This window comes from Ahaetulla prasina, chromosome 2, assembly GCF_028640845.1.
Source record: "Ahaetulla prasina isolate Xishuangbanna chromosome 2, ASM2864084v1, whole genome shotgun sequence".
Classification (NCBI taxonomy): domain Eukaryota; kingdom Metazoa; phylum Chordata; class Lepidosauria; order Squamata; family Colubridae; genus Ahaetulla; species Ahaetulla prasina.
Genome location: NC_080540.1, coordinates 267,197,235 through 267,218,981, shown reverse-complemented (window position 1 = coordinate 267,218,981; position 21,747 = coordinate 267,197,235). Strand labels below are relative to the sequence as shown.

The window sequence follows — 21,747 nt, the reverse complement described above, 5'->3', positions numbered from 1 at the left end:
TACCCAAGCAATTCTGGAAAGATTTAGTCCTTCTGAATTTCCCTTACAATCCTCTTTTTGCTAAAATAATGCTTTTACCAATAATGCACTGGGACTTTGGCACTTGTCCAGTTGCATGTAAATTATCACTGCAGTTATTTCAGCTTGATACTCATATCTTATATCCGAAGCATCAAGCTATGTATCAAAAATAAACAATGCAATGATATCTAACCCAAGTTACATATCATCTTCTTTCCCTCATTTGGATAACATGGCATTCCAGAAACTGAAGTCAACATACCTAAGTCTGAAACTGAAGTCCAAAGCCTCTCTTATATAATATTTTTAATACATTAGCACATCTGATGAAAATTAATCTGCACCTTTGGCAATTCAAACACAAGATATATGAATTTAGCTACTCATTTTCTAATTGACTGATCTGAGATTTAGCAACTTTTTGATTGGTCAAAGCAGACTATCCTTCTGATACGTTTAGCTTTTATTTATCCATCATATTTTATAAAATTGAGGCTAGCGCCCAGGACAAATTATTTTGAAAAAACATATCCACATTCAAGTCAACCTGGAATACCATAAAGAATGCCTTTGAACGGATGAAACAAAATTTGAGGTTTTTGGTAAGTCATAATAGCTCTATGTCCATAGAATAAAAACAATGCTTTTCAAGAAAAGAATACCATCCTTACTGTGAAATGTTGGAGAAGGGGCCATAATGTCCTAGGTTTCTACAATGGTATGTGGGAAGAACCTTGGGAGATGGGAAAAGAGATTCTGGCTATGGAATGGTCAGATAAGAGAAGGCATATCCTGCAGCTGGATAATGAGTGAGAAGAAGTAAGAAGCTAGTTTTTTAGATTCTAAGTGAAATGATGGCAGATGTGTACTTTCAAACTTGTAAGATTGATGTCAGCCTTACCAGGAAGATTAGATAGGAAATATGACCAGATGAATTAATTCTAAAATGTAAAGATATGCTAACAGGATCTTGCAAGTATTTGAATCTATGCCGGGCACCATGGAATCACAAGATTATCAAGGCATTGTGGGATGAAACAATAATGTTTGGCGTTAGAAAATTCTGTCTCAGTTGCAGGTCATAGGTCCTCCAATAATTCCAAACACACTCAAGAATGGTTCAAAAACTAACACTGGACTATTCTCAAGTGGTCTGCTATGAGTCCTGATCTAAACCTAACAGAAATCTATGGAAAGAGTTAAAACTCACAGTTGGAAGAAGGAACCCAACTGGAGCAGTTCGTTCAAGAAAAGTGGGACAAATTGCCAGTTGAGAAGCATAGAAGCTTCATTCAAGCTACAAGAAGCACTCGATTGCCACAAAAGGGTATGTTATTAAATATTAAATTAAGGTACCTATAATTATGTCCATGCTATCTTTATTTGCTTTCTTATTTATCAGAAATCATATATTAAAAGCAAAGTGTTCATGCTATGGACTTTGGAATAAAAAATGGTATATGCCATTTACTTATGTCAGTTTTAACTTATTTTATGGTAAATTTCACGGGTACTGACAATTTGGCCATAATAATAAGCACTTATGGAGGCTTACAATTATAAAGTAAAATACAAAATAGAACACAAAGTCAAACTGATACACTTAAAACAAATTTATAGTGCCAAAAGCTTTGCAAAATAAGTATGACGTTTGTCATTTTCTAAATCCTAATAAAATGTGTGTCAAATACACAACCCAGTGAACAACTTTCTATAACCTGGGAACCAACCAGGAGAAGGACTTCTCCCATATACTAAATACACAAACTTCTGGAAAAGGGGAAGAACTCCCCCCTCTGCCACTGATTAGACTAACTGGGTAAGTTGATAGTGAGAGAAGTAGCAGGCTCTAATCGGCATTTAGTGTAGATAAATGTACATGTTAAACAGAAACCGCATAGTATTACAACATTACAATATAAAGTACTGCATCAGTGGTGGGTTTTTACTGGTTTGCCCCAGTTCAGGCGAACCAGTAGTGGCGACAGCGGGAGGCTCTGCCCACCTGCCCAGACATCATCACGCTCTGCACATGCGCAGAAGGTACTGCACATGTGCAGAAGTATTGCACGTGAGCGAAGCAAGCACGTGCGCGCTCACAGTTCCAAACCGGTAGCGAAGGTAAGTGGAACCCACTACTGGAGACCGTGTATCACAAATCAGTGCTATCAAGGCCAAATTCTGCCAGACTGCACTGAAAGATACCATGGTTTGGCTATTTTTATGGTGGTGAATACAGAGATTTTATAGCCTTTAAGGCTATGAGGTGAAAAATATTATGCTAAATTTGAATTGGTTAGAAGAAAAAACAAGAGATGTAATATAACAGCTAGAGCTACATATATATTGTGAGTTCCTGTCAAAGCTGCCCAATTGTTTTATTTGGCACTAATCTGTTTGAAATAGAACTTGATTCTTAAGTATTTCATGTGATTTGTTTCAAAGACAACAGCTGAATCAGAGGGCTAGACAGTTGTTTTCTGGCCCAGGAAATCACTATAGCAATCAAAGTAATTTAAGTATCATATCCCAGATGAAGTACCTGTTGAAAGGGATTCGAATTATAAATAAAACAGTGGGAGCTGTGATGCCACCATATTATCAATAACTTTGGCTCAACATAAAATATTTGAGATTATAGTTACATAGATTCTTCAACATAATAGAGGGCTTATTTAAGTAAAAATTTTATTACTGCCTTCTTTAAGCAGGTGGAAATACATCCTGTGCCCCGAAGATAAGTGCTCACCTCCCTTAACCAAAGGGCCAATCCAACTTGATTAATGTATCAGCTAGGAGGAAAACTTAAGTACTGAGTAAGCAGGTATTGGCTCTTATCTCTCCATATATACTGTTCATATCCCCAAGATCTTACAAGATGAAAATAATCCATATGAACCATTACCAACCTTACCTCCTATGACCTGTCCAAACACTGGAGTCCAAGTCAAGGCAACTCCGATCGACTTTGTCTGCAAAGAACAATGAAAACTGCTCACAGCGAGCCTCCGACTGCTCAGGCTCCCCGACCTAACATCTAGATGGAGGAGATGCCAAACAGTACGGAGAAGCATTGCTGGTTTGTTCTGTGCAGATGCAATGGAGGCAGAGAAGTAATCCCTCTTTACTGCATCTACTACCACAGAGTAAGATTTTAGATGGGCTTTAAAATACACACCGTTCTGTGTTTGGTCTGACTTATCACAAGAATTCCTCATTTCTACTTCAATCTTCTATGTATTTGCTTCATTGCTCTCAACTCTCTAATAAACCAAAGTGACAATTTAGCTCTGTTAGAGGGAACAAGACTTAGAATGGATAATGTCAGCCACGTAGGCAGTCTCCATGTTCTTTGATTAGCCAGGATTTCAACATTATCATGAAGAAATGAAGTGAAAAATTCCTTATGTGCATTCTAGAAGTCATTGGATTCATCAGGCTGCTGGGTCAGAGCATTTTAACTTTTCTATACCTACAGATATTTTATAGCTGTTGCCAATCTAACAGTATTATTATATTGTCCTGGCCACAAGTTCAGAAACAAACAATCTGATTTCACATACTGTTGGATCTAGAGGTTCGTCAGTGATCTTGAACTTCTATAGTCCTCAAAATATTTGTCACAATTCCAAGGACATTTATTGTTTGCAGAAGAGTTTTGGTTTGTTTAAATTGCAAACTTCTAGTTTAAGTTTTAAAATAACACTAGGTAATAATTAAGACTAATTTAACCAATCAGTAGTTGAGATTAGCTTAACTGATTTAACAAATAATTCAAACAAATTCTACATAAATGTATAATTCAAAATCTGGAAACTAATCAAGCAATAGTCATAATGGAAAATTGTATTCATCTTGCTAACAATCCTATCCATTAATGAAATAAGATTTTGCTGAATTTCTTTTCCATTTTTTTGTATTTATATCATTAAAGGGTCAAATTATGGCAGAATGAGCCTGTTCCATAGGCAATATGATGGCTTCTTTTAAAATACACATGCTCAATTTTAACAATATGCTCAATATTCAAAGGATCACCTAGAATTATGTAGTTGCTGGCTTGTCAGAGTACCTGACACAGCTATATCTATGGTATTATTTCTGTAACATATCTCTCTCTTTTGGCATATATGTAATCAGATCATCAGTCAGGATAAAACAGTTAACGCATAATTGGACTGTCAAAAATTACAAAGGAATCACGTCCATTTGCATCCTATATGAAATTATTCGCCCAGTCTAGACTAAGATGGAAACACTGAGTACTTTAACAGAAGCACTTTAGATTTTACCACGTTTTTTAAAGAAGATTTATTTGCTATAACTATTCAATTGCTGAGAGTCAGTTTGTGTGGTAGTTAAGGTATCAGGCTAAAAACTGGGAGACTGTGAGTTCTAGTCCCATCTTGGGCATGTAGCCAGCTGGGTAACCTTGGGTCAGTCATTTTCTTTCAGTTCTAGGAAGGAGACAATTGTAAAACACTTCTGAAAAACCTGACCAGGAAAACTGCAAGTCCACAGTTCCTGAAAAGTGGACATGATTAAATAGAAGGGGGGGAAAAAGGTTCCAATTGCCTGTATGCATATTTCTATAGCTCACAATCCTGTCTCCGGCTGTAATATATAAATAGATATTGAAGTAAAACACCATAGAACACTCCAAAAATCTATTTAAGAACCTGTTCTGTAAATGTTTCTTCGAACATTCCACTACTAGAAAAGAAGTGACAAAGATATTTACGTATATAGGGAAACTTTCTAAAAGCTGGATCAAAATTGTTAAGAGAACATTTCTATATACTGCTTGGGGGTGCTCATAAAGATTTATGGAATGCAGCACTCTGGATGCATTTCAAAACAATCCCAGAAATGTCTGCTTTAAGTAGCTGCAGCCAGATCCTATATTTGTACTCCTGTAGCTGATTCTGAAGCGTTGTAGAGCCCTAATTATTTATAATTAGAATGTATTCCAAGATCTTTTAGCCGAGATCTAAATGTATTAGGGCCTTTACTATGTACCTTTTTCTTGTGATGTCCTACTGTTACAATGACCTTTTCGGAAGCTATTATTACTATGTTTCAGAAGAGTTATTCGATCAAAATATTAAGCTACTCAACATGCTATCAGGTCTTAGAAAAGGATTGTTTCTTCAGTAAACTGATATTGCACACTCTTGCTTTCTTAAACATAGAGGTCCAGCTGCACAATATTCTCTTTCATAATAACACTACATAGCTAAAGCCAGGATGGGAATAGAAAAAGAATCACAAGGACTGTAAGACATGACAACATTATTTATGTGAGCTCTTCCTGCTGTTATACATTTAACCAATTCTTTTACAAAACAAATCATCTGATTATGAATCTGTAACTAGAAGACAGCACTTTCCATTTAAGAATCTATAACTCAGAAACAGGCAATGTGATGACCAAATTTACTTTCACACTATCTTTATTTCTAGGAATGCCTCTCTGTACCATATTCGACCTTCAGTCATTAGAAAATAAAAATAATGGATGCGAATAGCCCTGACTTGGGAAGGGAAGGAAGGAAAAATCCAGCAGTGGGGTGGGGTGACAGGGAACAGAATCATCAGTTTTCTTTTGTTTGTCATAATTATCATGATAAATTTATAAGAATGCAATTGCCTCAAAACATTACTGACTTCTGATAAAATTAAACATCTGAATGTAAGCCTAGTCATATTAAGAATTTTTACACGATTACCACTAAACTGACATTGTAACACAGTTACAATAGCACAGTGCTATTGACAGGTATAAATGTTAACTCAAAACATACTTGCTTACAAACTAATACACAGGACCTGGCAATTTTTGCTTTCAGCAATCTACTTTAGAATACTGCCAAGAAAAGCAAAAAGTTGTATTTCAAGAATCTCACGTTAAACCCAAAAGCAATGTTATTCATTAGAAATTTCTCATACTGATCATCTATTTATTACAAGGATCTAATTGCATCTAATTCCATTGATTTTGTGTTAAAATATCTGCCACTGTTGAATAAGAGACTGTATATTGAATAGGTTGTTGGAAAATGGAAATAAAACTTTTTTATTTAAAAAAAAAAATCTGCCACTTGTCCACTTCCAATCCACTTCTAAACATTTATAAAACCAAACCATCTGATTACTAGATAATTTTGTTTTTTCAGCTTGATTTTTCCTTGAATAATTTTTCCCATTAATTACGTGGTGAACAGTACAATTGGATAATACTTTTTAGTCTTCAATCTGTTGCAGTTAATATCATCTTACTTATACATCCTCTTTCCATTCTTCCTTACCAACACTACCCATATTTAACTGTACAGGGTTGTTATCTTGATGACTCTTAAGGATGAGCCTTTGTTAACCTACATAAAACAGACACTTGTATTGCATACAAGGTTAATATTAGTTTCATTTCCATTACCTATCAAGGGAATACAAAAATTTGGAAGCAGTAGCTTTTCCAGTACATTGAAAATTATTAAATTTATAGCTGTTATCATTTCCAAACAAAGCTCAGACAAAATGTAATCAATGAACATAAAACTTACATAATCATGAAAGGCTTTAGCTTCACTTGAGTGTTCACATGTTTCACGTCTTTCTGGAGCTGCACAATAGAGATCCCAAAACACACTAAAAATATAAAAAATGCCCAATTTGTAACTTATATTTATTCAGGTATATCCCATCTATATACATACAATATTGTAATTACTACTTTATTACCCTCTTCATACTCTGAAAGCAAAATGTATGCAGCATTCCCATTCTGTTGAAACTACACATACTTAAGAATAATTATAGTGATAGCCTAATTGACTGCTATACAGATAAATTATCCTAATACTATAATTTAATTTATGTTAAAATGAAAACATTCAAGATCATGCAACTGATAAGCATCTAAGTACCAAAAAAGTCTGTTTTTTTAAAAAAAAACTTACCCCCCCCACCAATATTTAATCCAGAACTGTTTAACAGTTGAGATGAGCAATTTGTGTCTAAAACATTAGAAACTTGCTGATTTTTGTTATCATATCATTAGAACATCATACAAAATGATAAACAATTTTACATTCTGAAGCTCCAAGAGAGATTGTTTTTATATAAAGGACTGAAAGGGAGAAGGCAGCACTGAAGATAGATGACAGCTAAAAGTCTCTTAGATTAAAAATATTTATTAGTTATAAATACTATTATGTCTATCCAAAAAATGAGTATCTATCCTAAGCTCATATTTCTAGGTTTAGGTTTTTTTTGCATTAGTTGGTAAAATACACTGTTATTTTTGACTTGAGCTCTGGAAATTTCAGGCATTTTCTCTGCAGATTTCTTGACAACAATATAGCATTGCTTTCTTCTAAGATTCCCCCCACCCCAACTTGTAGTCTAGACTAAAACACTGGAATCCTCTGATGATCACTTAATTTAGGGACTCTTCCATATAATAAAAAAAATAAGTCAACTAACTTAAATCCTTTCCTTATGTAATAAATATTACATGCTTTTGAAACCAATTAATAGTATAGAAATTAAACATATATATAATATTTATTTTTCTGAGTCTGATGTTGAAATCTGGACACTGATAAATCAGTTTTTGCTCTGAAATCTAGCATCTAAAAACTGGCTAATCTTATTAAGGTTGGGCAAGGAGCATTTCTAACTCAAAGTCCCTTCTGTATATGTTTCACAAATGATTAGCTGCAACTCTAAAAGATGTACAAGTATGAACAACCTATTGCTACGCTATGCATTAAAGCATTTTCTCTTTTTCCATGAATCTGAAAAAAATGCAACTGCTTGAAAGAGGGTAATCATTAAAGTTAAATTTATTCTTAAAGTAGCCACATCATTTTTTATACTGGTATGGAAGCCTGAAAAATTAAAGAAATTGTTTTAATGAATATCATACAAGGACTGTACTTACACTTACATAATAACTGAGTAACATCCTCTAAATTATTTCTGATACATGCACAGACCTATTCTTTTCTTTCGCAAAGGATTTTCTCATTTGTGTCAGTGGCAGATGTTACATAGAAGGATGTACATGAATAATCTCCTCCTGCCCTAAAATTAATACTGTTGTTCCTCTATACAGAATTCTTCTCTTTACACATACAGGGGTATTGACAGCAACATTTACTGGTTTCAAAATGGTGGGAATAACTGGGCAATCAAAGCCCCTGTCCTTTTTTTAAAACAAGAATTATGCACAATGTGTGCATATAAATTAGGTGGGGCTTTAATCACCTGTTCACATTGATCATTTTGAAGCCAGTGATTGGCACTCCAGATGCTCCCAAATACAAAAGAGCTCTGAAGTCAGAAACCTACCTTGTTTCTGACAATAACAATTTACATATATATGTGCTGGCATTTCTAACTGCAGAATGTTAACAAGCAGTTGTCACATCAAACTAGTTTAGGTGTATGTTTGTAGTTCTATGGGAACATCTAAAGGGGGAAAAGCATAAGATCCGGAAAATTTGAGTATCAATCCATCTGAAAGAAAAATGAGCAAGGTTAAACTGAAATAATTGCATAATTAATTTTATCTTTTCGAGGAAATGAAATGACAGTTCAATATTAAATGCGGTTGACACTAGTCTTCCAATTAGTTAGCAAAATTTCTTATTACCTTTGATAAAAATCAGATTTTTTACAAGTATAATAATTTAACAACCAATCTTTGTAAATTGAAACACTTACCACCACCAAGAGTGTAAGAATCCTGGAGGTTCGCCCAATGTGATGTTTTTTTCCCATCTTATCTAAAACCAATGCAAATGATGATTATTTCTTTAGGCAAGATAGATTCACATGAAAACAATGATAGCATTTAGCTAAAATGAATTCAAAGATGGCTCTTTTAAAATAAACACAGATCAATTTTAAAAAGCTGTTTCAACTGATATCAGAATATGTGTTGTCTTCTGTGTTTGAGGGAGTAGGTTAGTTTGAGCATATAGGCATAGCTCTGTCTGTCAGAGTGAGACAGAAAAACAGACTAAGTATGAGTGTGCAGAGCAAAATACACACTCAGCTCCATCAACCAATAGTTTCCTATTGATTTTTATGCTTTTCCTTATCTGCTAATTATGGCAACTGTTCTACACTGCCTGAAAGTACAGCCACCTTAAGCTGTGTTTTTTTGTAGAAATTTGGACAGGCTCATTTTATGTTTGCCTCATATGTTATACTGGTTTTATCCCAGACAATCACATTTCTAAAGAAGAAAATATCACATATGGGATAACTTTTGCACTGTAAGAAATATTTCACCTACTCTATTTTTCTCAAATGTATTATTATGTTTTAATAGTGATATTCAACCTATCACTGTAGAGAGTACGAAAAGCTGTTGCATGAGCAAAGGTCTATTTGCATTAGAATGCACATGGAAATTAATACTATCTATTTGTGTTATTCATCCCGTATACTTTAAAATGATATAAGTTTATATATTATTAAGCCACACATACTTCACACTTTGGAGACAACAATTCATTTCAAAGATGCAATGACAGTGTTAATAATGACATAGCATTTCTTTTGTATGTGGAAGGAAAACAACATTGTGGCTTCTACATATGTATAATTCTTAACCACATCAGTAATAAAATTATACAATTATAGTGATACAGTGAGTTTATGCAAATAAAATTAAGGCTAATATATGATGTTCTAGATAATAATTTGCAATAGCGGTCTAATAATTTCATTTTATATGAAATTGACTATTATAGTGTTTTTCAATTGTTAGTATAGGTGTCACAATAGTGTAGGCTCAAAAAAACTACAAGCTCTCCAATCTTAGATTGGAGTAGCCTGGAAAAAATCTGGGGCTTGGGAGTCAAAATAATGATTTACATTTACTAGCTATTTCTCTCTCTCTGCTTATTTTTAATTTTTAATTTGGGCTTAAAATAAGACTATAACGACAGTGATAAGCAATGTTTCAGTGTTCTGACCCAGCTCCCTGAACACAACAAACCCGCTGAGGTTAAATTAATGATTCCTTTATTAGGAGTGCCAGTAGCTCCGGCAAAAAGTTTCTCTCTCACCGCAAGCTAACAGTCTGTCCAGCAGGGAGATGAATAGTTGTCTGCCACATCTATTCATCTCTACCCCCTGCCTTTTATCCCCAGAGCTAGGGTGGGACTTTGCTAGCAGTGATGGGTCTTCCATGCCAAGGCTCGGCCCACAGATATCCACTGCTCTCCTCTCCCCTGCCTTCTGCGCATCCGCACGACAGGCACTGGACCCAGCTGTTCCTCCTCTTCCTCATCAGCCACCTCCAGATCTGAGGGCTGTTGACTCTCCATCTGAGGGCTGACGGACAGCCTAGGCTCCGCCTCTGTCTCTCTCTCTCTCTCTGTCTCTCTGACAGTTCCATTCCCTTTTCTCCCTTGGGGCTCTCAGGTTGCCTTGATGCTGACCCTGACTCTCACACCTCCTCATCTGATTTGGCTGCTGAAGGGGCCAGCAGCTGACAGGCCATAACAGTCAGGCCCAGTGCTTCTTACTTGATATGTAACAAGATCAATAATACAGCTACAATTTTTATGGCCTTAAAAATTATCACAACAATTTCATTTCTAAACATTTATACACTATATGTCAGACTACCATGATTCTCTATAGAATCACTGATAATTTATAATATAAAAAAGGTGAGTATTAATCCAAAAATAAGAAAAGAGTAGAAAACCTACCTCTGATAAAAATGTCTGTGCGGACTTCTGTGCTCCTACATGGAGAAGATATTCATATACATACAGTGCTAACCTGGAAACAGAAGAAAACCTATTAAAATTCTAATTGTTTAATAATTCCAAAATGAATAGATTATAATATATATTAAATAGAGAAAAATGCAGTAGATATTCTTTTACATCCAAAATATTATATATGGACAAAAACCCTAGCACAGCTTAAAAAGCTTTTATACAAAAAGCAGAGTCTGTCAATATTTTATTATTTTGGACAAATGCCCAATTGGAAAAATGTTCAGGTACTATTAATCTATATTTATCTACACAAGCTATGCTTACAGTAAACAATATACTGTATCTGTAATTACAGCAGCACAGAACATTGATAAATAAATTTTTAACCATAATGCCTTTTCAATTCTTACCACATTATTATTACAGTTGGTCGCATAGGCAGCCAGATATTTAGACTGGATGTGGTATTTTTATCCATCTATCAAGTCGTTCCCATGCATCCAAGATAGGCAGATATTGTTGTCTAATGGTGTTAAAGATATCATAGGATGATTTCACTTTTTGCATGTTTGCAACGAGTAAATAACTTTTTTACCAGTAGTCCTGCTGGAACTACTGGCCCTAGCTTCTTAAAGGCCCATAAGGTATCAGCCTGCTCATTTTTTAATCCTCAACTTGGGGGTCCCAGTAGTTTTTACTAAATCTTAATGCAGCCAGAAGAATGATCCTGATAGGGACTTTTTACTGGATACACAAAAGAAGTTGAGGCTGTGTAAACCAAGGAAGAAATACAAAAGATAAACCAAGGTAAGACCTAGATAATGACTTTTAACTGGATTTACAAAAGAGGTCTGTTAAAGCCTTGAAGAAATATTCATGAAAGAAAGGCAATATGTGAATGAGTTAAAGATCAAATTTGTTAGAAGTAAAGAAAAGGAATATAAAGTTGGCTTCCTTGATCAACGTTAAAATAAAATATGTTTTTATAAAGCTCTGGTAACTCTTTACATACTTTTTGTCAATTCTAGGATTGAAAAATCAATTATGGTTGGTCAGTATGGTTTTACATATAGTAGGGGTGGGTTACAGGAAAAAGAAATATTTTTTTGTAATTTTTACTTGTTCTGTTGAAAACTAGAAATCACTTCTTTACATACTTCTTTACTTTTCCTTTACATTTCTTCTTTTTCTGTTTTTCATTATTTTGCACATTTTTTTGCTTTACTATTGCATTAAATCTTTAATAAAAAAAATTACAATACACAGACATACATACACGTATGTATATAGGCATGCATGCGTGCACATATGTGCCTGCATGCGCAGGCACACACACACACAAATATATATATCCACTTTTGAAGGAATGTCTACTTTGTTCTAAACTGCAGTTTCCTTTATCAATAGAAATTAGGGAAATGACATATTCATTAATAAATAATTATCTAACAAAAAAAATAGTGTGATATTATAACTATTTGATATGATATATATTTGACTTCTAGATATTATAGCTCTGTTAAATTCTAAGAACAGTAGAGAATTGCAGCTTACAACAAACCAAAAATGGAAGCTTTTAATACCTCCACATATATGAAGGACAGTGCATGATTCATTTTCCTTAAATAGCTGTTTTACAGAAGAAAATCAGTAACTGAAGCATTCCCAGTAGGCTGATAAAAGAAAGATATATCTCTTGACTTATCATGGGATTGTTAATAATAAAAGTACCCTGCAATGAAGGCAAACTGGAAACTTAGAGGCTATCCAAATTTTATAAAAATTGACAAAATGATTAACTACATAGGGTGAAATGAAACGTTATACTGAGTCAGGCATTTAGAATTTAGATAATGTAAATATAGCAACACTATAAACTTAAATTGGCTTCAATTTGTGGGATAAATACTGCAGGTAAACTGATCAATGTTATAAAGAGAAAATATGCATCAGCATTGTATAAATGGAATTTATAAAAGATAATATGCTTCAGCTGTCTATATCTTGGGAAGAACAGAAGAAATCTTCAGATTTAGAAGTTGGATGCTATTCTATATATCCAATCTTTCCTGCCAATTCATGACAATGTATAAAAGATCATTGTAACTAATATAAATTTAAATTTCTTTCATTAGTAGCAATTTCATTCCATGGCTTCTTTGTAATTATCAAAGATTGCCTATTTTTTTTAAATGACAACTCCTGTCTAGCACAACAGTCTTCTGAACTAGATGGTATGTTGTAGATATGTTCACATGTCCCATTGTAGCTTAAGGAGGAACTAAAGGCCATCACACATTTAGTATTGGGACATGTGATATTTGGCTATTAGCAACTGCCAAGAGATAGATAATATTGGTAAGTTCTAGCTTTTTTGGAATGCAACTTATCAAAACATAAACCAAGATTTCTTACATTACACATAATAAATAAAGTTCTACATAGAAAATAAAGAGAAGTAGTAAACAAGTAAGAGATACCCACATTTTTTTCTCAAAAATAAATAACAATAAACTATTCTCTACAAAGCTACTATATTTTTCTCACTATTTACACAAATTAGAATAATCTGGATGACAGTTGTATAACTAAAGTAATTGCATGAATCTTTTATAAGGATCCAAAGTAATCTATTGCCTTTCTAAAAATCAGACAATAATTAAAAGCATTTAAGCAAAGTTAACTTATAGCTGTACTACATGAGGGATTACTGCTGTCTTCAAAGATTTCCCCTTGACAATGGAAAACAGGAAAAAAAATATACGCAGGAGTCTTTCCCAAAGAGAACTATGATGAATGATAAAAAGCTGTTATCAGCACTAAATAAATAGAAAAAAACTTGAACTTCATCATTTTAGCCTGTGTTTAAAATTTAGATTTTTTTAAAAAAAATAGTAAAATAAACTAGTTATATTCATATTCATTCAGTTTATAGTACAATATAAACTGAAACAAAACAATTTATTAAAGAAATCACTTATCAGCTAATAAATGGCTAGGCATTATTGTTTAAGGACATTTATATTTATGACATTTATATGTAAAACTAAAATTTTCAAGAGTGAGTACTGCACACACTTCTACCATATTCCCTAGCAATAGAAGCAACAAAGCAGAAGCCCTTAGCAAAATTTGACTTTCTTTGAAAAGAAAGCTTAATGGGATTTTATGCCCTTTTGTGGTATTTGTAATGATTTACAATAAGAAAAGACACTTTACAATATTTACCATAAAATTTACAATATTTTATTGTAGATGTAATTTACAGTTAATTTTTTTTCCTTCTGGATAAGTAAAGATATTCTATAAACAGAGCTGCAATAATTCTGCTACAAATTTACTAACAACCCTTCATCTTGAAAGGTTCGGATCAATCACACTGGCCAAAGTAGTTTCAGAAGTATCCAGCAATATTTGAGCATTTACCAGTCCACTTGTTAGGAACAGTAGCATTGTAACAATATGGGTATTTTTCTTTGCATGGACTTAATTATAATTTGTGGAAATGGCTTTCCTATACACACAGTTCTTATTTGTATCCATCTCCTCAGCTTTCCAGGATATAAAAAACCAGTGTCTTGAACCTTTTTGCATAATTTCTTTCCAACAGTTAATTCAATTGAATAGAATAAAACTGATATGGAAATAAAACATGAGGGAATGTGGTAAGTTGCCTTCATCCACTGGATGGCTTAGCTGGTATGCAGAAAGTGTTCTGGGGCGAAATACAACCCTATCGAACAACATAATTTTGTATCAGAACAGCAGGAACATTTATGGAAGCCCTCTCCCTTTTGTACCCTACTGCAGCTGAAGTTATTGTGAACCCTGTCCAAATTGTACTGAAGAGTAAAAGCACAGTGTTTAAGTTTAAAGTCCAGGTATAAGAACCTTTGTTTTCCATTAAAGTAGATCTTTATGTTGAGATTTTTTCTGGATTGCAACTGCATCCACTGATTCAGTTGGACATGTTCTCTAATTTGATATTATTAATTAGGAATAACAAAAAAATTCATCTGTATTCAAATACACACAGAAAAATAATTAGATATGGGTTGAAATTCTCATTCAACTATGTACTTCACTAGTGCAATTCATCATTTATCTGCATTCCACAACCTGCAATTTTTTCCTACAACTTGTCAAACCAATCCATTAGGATTGTATAGGTTAATCTTGGTGTTATGTATACGCCTTTGCTTGGTAGCATGGACTTCTTAAGTTTCTTTAGATTCTATCCAACTTGGGGAGTTATAGTTCCTGAATCAACCATGCCAATTTATGCCTTATTCCATGTGAGCAAGCCAACGAAAGCACTAACAAAAAGTAGGTCATTTTAAGGTTTGAAATGTTATTACTGTATCCTGATGTACATTTACTCAGCTAGTTAGTAGCATGGAATCATGTTGGCAGCTAACCTAACATAAATAAATAAATAAATATAATTTTAAAAATGCTGCTGAAAAATTAACTTAGAATAGATATATTTTTTAACTTAGAATATATATTCTTTATTTCCATAAATAAACACCTCAACATTACACAACAATGTACATACATGGTTGAGTTCATACCCAAGCTGTTTATACAAGTGCTCAAAAGAGATATTTTCAAGAATATAATGGTTTATGCACTGCAGTTTAATTCTAAATAAAAGCCAAATATTTCTAAAAGATGCTGCACTTCCCTTCCTTAAGTAGTAATTTTATTAAAGATTATAATTACAACAATAAAAACTAATACAAATTTTTAAACTATATAGATATACAAAGTATAAAGCAGAAAAAAATAAAAAAATAGGAGACTAGAAAAGAAAGAATAGAATAGAATAAGGAAAAGAAATATATACGATTTCCTGCCTTCATCATGTATAAACAATTTCAGTATCCTATCATCTCTTCTCAAATTAGCCAGTTCACTTTTCCAATTGGATAAAATAAGGGACCTAGAGAAGAAAAAAGCAGCTTGAAGATCCTTTCCCCTCCCCCACCCTTGTGCTCAAGCTGCAGGTCCTGAAAGCTACAAAGAACTATAAAAAGTATTTCCTTGATCTGCCTGGAATTCAGGCTCTCTGCCCAATGGCCCTGGGAGAATTGAAATAATTAAGGTAAATTGGCAAGAAAAGTATAGGCAGAGGCATCAGAGTGTTTTATTCTTTGTTGGTGCTGCTTTGTTCAATTGGATAGTTGTATGTAGATTCCCATTTTCTGACACTTTAGCTACACAAGGGGAGAGGTGTGCATCTCCTGAAAGGACATCTTAAAAGTAAACTACCCAGATAGAACTCTTGTCTGAGAAATACAGCACCCCAATATTTCAGAAGTCAAGTAGAATGAATGGCAAGACCCCAGAAAAAGTTCTGCCTGGCTGATGTTAAAAGTTTCCAACTGATATTCAACTGATATGATTTCAACTGATATGATATTCAGTTTCCAACTGAAAGTAAGGTTCTACATTTAGGCCAAAAAAACAAAATGCACCAGTACCGTATATGTGGTACCTTGCTCAATAGTAGTACCTGTGAGAGGGATCTTGGAGTCCTAGTGGATAACCATTTAGATATGAGCCAGCAGTGTGCAGCAGCTGTTAAAAAAGCCAACACAGTTCTGGGCTGCATAAACAGAGGGATAGAATCAAGATCACGTGAAGTGTTAGTGCCACTTTATAATGCCTTGGTAAGGCCACACTTGGAATATTGCATCCAGTTTTGGTCGCCACGATGTAAAAAAGATGTTGAGACTCTAGAAAGAGTGCAGAGAAGAGCAACAAAGATGATTAGGGGACTGGAGGCTAAAACATATGAAGAACGGTTGCAGGAACTGGGTATGTCTAGTTTAACAAAAAGAAGGACTAGGGGAGACATGATAGCTGTGTTCCAATATCTCAGGGGCTGCCACAAAGAAGAGGGAGTCAGGCTGTTCACCAAAGCACCTGAGGGTAGAACAAGAAGCAATGGGTGGAAACTGGTCAAAGAAAGAAGCAACTTAGAACTAAGGAGAAATTTCCTGACAGTTAGAACAATTAATAAGTGGAACGACTTGCCTTCAGAAGTTGTGAATGCTCCAACACTGGAAATTTTTAAGAAAATGTTGGATAACCATCTGACTGAGATGGTATAGGGTTTCCTGCCTGGGCAGGGGGTTGGACTAGAAGGCCTCCAAGGTCCCTTCCAACTCTGATGTTATGTTATGTTATGTTATATGATATAAGCAAAATTAACAGTAGTTATAAAAAAAGGTATGCAGTGATAATAATTATGTTAAATAAACACTTTAAAACATGGGAGAAGTGATAAAAGATTAAAGTAGACAAGAATATAAGGTCATGCAATCAATTTTGCTATAAATATTGTGAAACAATAGACCCATTATTCAGGAAAAGTTGTGATTATGGCTGCTTAAACAACTTCCTCTTAATATCCCAGAATCAACATGAGGAAAAAATAAATATGATAGTAATATAAATATTAGAAAAAAACAAGTTTTATTTTCATACTATCATTATCCATTTTTAGTTATAAGTTGAAGAATTTCACTGGAGGATCATATCTCTGTGAGAAAATGAATAAGAAAGGAATAGTGATCACCTTCACAGAAACTTCCTTATCCAAAGGAGAAATTACACACTTAAGAATAAAATTAAGGCAGTCAATAATTTTAAGTTTCTAATATAATTTATTATAAGAGGAAAGCAATTGTGTAGAAAATCAATTCAAGTAAAAAAAAAACCTGGCCAATTACATGACGCCAGTGAAAAACCCAACACATGAGCACACTCAAAAAATAACAAGCTCCACAATTAATAGAAGGATTGAAACATTTATTTTTGTCTCCATACTAAAATGGACTCAGAGAAAGCAAGATCTTGGCTCTTCAGTCATTCTCAGAATATATTTTGAAAAACTAAATCTTGCATAAGGCTATTTTAAAAAAATCACTTACAAAGATGATAAATAGATAAATTAATAAGGTAGGAGCCCTAATTATTATTAATTATGATTTATAATAAGATGGATGAAATTATAATGATTTATAATAAGATGGATGAAATACTCCTCTTAAACAAATACTATTCTGATTTTTGCAATTCAGCAGTCCTATGCTTCTCTGAAACCTGGTTAAATGAATCAATTGAAAATAGCAGCCTGAACATTCCAGGGTTTCAGATTGAACGATCAGACAGGGTTCCAGAAACATCTGGTAAAAAGAAAGGAGGAGGCTTATGCCTATATATTAATAGAAACTGGTGTCAAGATTTTAATATAATTTACAAATTCTGTGACAACAATTTAGAGACTCTAATTATCAACTGCAAACCTTACTATTCGCCTCGTGAATTTTCCTCATTTCTTCTAATTGCTGTTTATGTCCCACCACAAGCCTGTGTAAACAAGGCATTACGAACTCTAGCTGACCAAATCATGGAGGCTGAAGCCAAACACCCTGATTCACTGGCCATTGTTTTGGGAGATCTAAACAAGGCAAACTTAAGGAAAGAGCTACCAAAATACTTTCAGCATGTCAATTGTCCCACCAGAGGCAAGAATACTCTAGACCATTGCTACACAACACTAAAAGATGCCTATCGGTCTTTACCACGTGCAGCTGTAGGACACTCTGATCATTGCATGATTCACCTTGTACCTGCTTACAGGCAAAGACTTAAAGCCACAAAACCAATAATTAAATCAGTGAAGACCTGGACGGAGGAATCAAAATTAAAGCTACAGGCATGTTTTGACTGCACTGATTAGAATATTTTTAAAGATACCTCTGCAGATCTGGATGAACTCACAGATACTGTAACATCATATGTCAGCTTCTGTGAAGACCTATGTGTACCTACAAGGAACTTGCGAATATATAGTAACAACAAACCTTGGTTCACACCTAAACTTAAGCAGCTACGACATTCCAAAGAGGAAGCCTACAGAAAAGGTGATAAAATGCTGTACAATCAGGCCAGAAATGCACTAACAAGGGAGATCAGAGCAGCGAAAAGAAGCTACTCTGAAAAGCTAAAGAATCAGTTTTCAGCAAATGAACCAGCAAACATGTGGAAAACTCTTAAAAATATCACCGGCTATGGCAAACCTCCTTCCCAGGCTGAAGGTAATCAACATCTGGCAGATGACCTGAATGAGTTTTACTGCAGGTTTGAAAGGAAACTACAGTCACCTATCTCCACAACCCCCATCTCAGACACACCACAACAGCCAAGCCTCCTACAACTGACCCCATTTCATTGGGTTCACAACCCCTAGTGATCACAGAAAAAGAAGTGCAGGACCTATTTCACAGACAAAAGCCAGGAAAAGCTCCAGGCCCAGACAAGATAACTCCTTCTTGCTTAAAAGTCTGTGCTGACCAATTGGCCCCCATCTTCACCCATATTTTCAATAAATCACTAGAGATGTGTTATGTTCCTTCTTGCTTCAAACGCTCTACCATCATCCCAGTGCCGAAGAAGCCCACCATCAAGGAACTGAATGACTACAGACCAGTTGCTCTAACATCTGTAGTCATGAAAACCTTTGAAAGGCTAGTGCTTTCCTACTTGAAAACCATCACGGATCCGCTGTTAGACCCCTTGCAATTTGCATATCGAGCAAACAGATCAACAGATGATGCTGTTAATATGGCTCTGCACTACATCCTACAGCATCTTGAGTCTCCAAAGACCTATGCAAGGGTCCTTTTTGTAGACTTTAGTTCAGCATTCAATACCATCATTCCAGACATTCTTCTAACTAAGCTAAACCAGCTACAGGTACCGGAACAGACTTGTAAGTGGATCACAAGCTTCCTAACAAACAGGAAGCAGCAGGTGAAGCTAAGCAAGATCACATCAAATACCTGTACAATTAGCACAGAGGCCCCCCAAGGCTGTGTGCTCTCCCCACTTCTTGTCGTGTCCCACTCCTCCGCTGACGGCCGGGTCAGGGAAATCCGAATCAGGCTTGCCTCTGTAGCTCTGCCCAAAGTCCTAGCAAAGTCCTCAGAGCAGGCAGGAGACCAGAAAGTGACTTCAGCAAGATAAGTTTGACTTTGCCTGACTCAGAGACTGCCAGAAAGCAGATCCTTTATATAGGCCATGGGGTGTGGCTCCATGACTCAGCACTCATTAAGGCCTGCCCCTCCCTTCCTTCTGTTGCCTCCGCCTATCCAGTCTTCTGATGCGAGGGTCACTCCAATCAGCAGCTGTTGGAAATAAACTTTCCTCAGGCTCACGTGCTGTGGAGGAGGGGGAGGGGTCTTGCTGCTCCGTTTGCCTGGGCATGGAGCCAGGGCTGGGGCCGGGGGTTGCTTCCTCCTCTGCAGCCTGCTTGGGCATGGAGCCAGGGCTGGGACCGGGAGGTGCCCCCTCCTCTTCAGCTTGTCTGGGCATGGGGCAGGACTGGGATCGGGAGGCATACATTCCTCCGTGTTCGGGAGCAGATAAGAAGGCCCCGGCTGCTGTGAGAGCGGGCAAGACACAACACTTCTCTTCTCTCTGTATAGCAATGACTGCATCTCCAATGATCCATTTGTTAAGCTACTGAAGTTCGCAGATGACACAACAGTGATTGGTCTCATTCGAGACAATGATGAATCCGCATATAGACGAGAGGTCGAACGACTAGCCTTGTGGTGCAACCAAAACAATCTGGAACTGAACACACTCAAAACCGTAGAAATGGTGGTAGACTTTAGGAGAAACCCTTCCATACTTCCACCTCTCACAATACTAGACAACACAGTATCAACAGTAGAAACCTTCAAATTTCTAGATTCTATCATATCGCAAGATCTAAAATGGACAGCTAACATCAAAAACATGATCAAAAAAGGACAACAAAGAATGTTCTTTCTGCGCCAACTCAGTAAGCTCAAACTGCCCAAGGAACTGCTGATTCAGTTCTACAGAGGAATTATTGAGTCTGTCATTTGCACCTCTATAACTGTCTGGTTCGGTTCTGCAACCCAACAAGAAAAACACAGACTTCAGAGGATAACTAGAACTGCAGAAAAAATAATTGCTACCAACCTGCCTTCCATTGAGGACCTGTATACTGCACGAATCAAGAAGAGGGCTGTGAAAATATTTACAGACCCCTCGCATCCTGGACATAAACTGTTTCAACTCCTACCCTCAAAACGACGCTATAGAGCACTGCACACCAGAACAACTAGACACAAGAACAGTTTTTTCCCGAAGGCCATCACTCTGCTAAACAAATAATTCCATCAACACTGTCAAACTATTTACTGAATCTGCACTACTATTAATCTTCTCATAGTTCCCATCACCAATCTCTTTCCATTTATGACTGTATGACTATAACTTGTTGCTGGCAATCCTTATGATTTATATTGATATACTGACCATCAATTGTGTTGTAAATGTTGTACCTTGATGAACGTATCTTTTCTTTTATGTACACTGAGAGCATATGCACCAAGACAAATTCCTTGTGTGTCCAATCACACTTGGCCAATAAAATTCTATGTGATGTGATTTATTTAGAAGCTATCTGCCTACAGGACAATTAAGGCTTTTCCATAGGACGTCATAAAGAAGAAAACTAAACAAGCCATCATCCCAGCAAACCGTAGCATCTGTATTCCTAAGGCTTTTTCTGTTTCTGTTCCGCTTCCACAATTCCCTTCCTCAAACTCGAGGCACACATGCCAGATGTGTCACATGCTGGCCCTCACCCCCACCTTGTTTAGCGAAGGGGGAAAAAGTCCCAATACATCTCGTGACACTGCCATGAAGATGCAAGTTTGACATCCCTGCTCTAGAGTTAAAATTTACATCTCCAAGTATGAAGAATTTTACAGTATAAAAAAAGATGATGAGAGTGACAGAGAATATAGTAGTAATGATGTTTGAGAATCGAATACCTTTTGACTGCTGTAATTAATTAATTACTTAATCAATAGCTAGACTTCAGGGAAGTTTTCCAAAGAGCCCTATAGCATCCTAAGAGTAG

General features: G+C 35.5%; 1 protein-coding gene across 8 annotated transcripts in view; it reads right to left on the bottom strand.

The window, feature by feature from the left end:
- SSBP2 (single stranded DNA binding protein 2) overlaps window positions 1-21,747 on the bottom strand; it is a 155,710-nt gene that overhangs the window by 76,075 nt on the left and 57,888 nt on the right. For 2 of the 8 annotated variants that reach the window (XM_058168839.1, XM_058168836.1), the window contains exons 2-4: window positions 10,758-10,848; window positions 8,752-8,813; window positions 6,585-6,669 (exon numbers count right to left, since the gene is read on the bottom strand). The exons of 1 other annotated variant lie outside the window; for it this stretch is intronic. In XM_058168839.1, the coding sequence (XP_058024822.1) occupies window positions 6,585-6,669; window positions 8,752-8,813; window positions 10,758-10,848 (238 nt within the window). Of the gene's footprint in view, window positions 1-2,935; window positions 2,994-6,584; window positions 6,670-8,751; window positions 8,814-10,757; window positions 10,849-11,182; window positions 11,302-21,747 lie in introns of those variants that run through there. 5 more of the 8 variants (XM_058168840.1, XM_058168838.1, XM_058168837.1 and 2 more) reach the window with 4 other exon arrangements.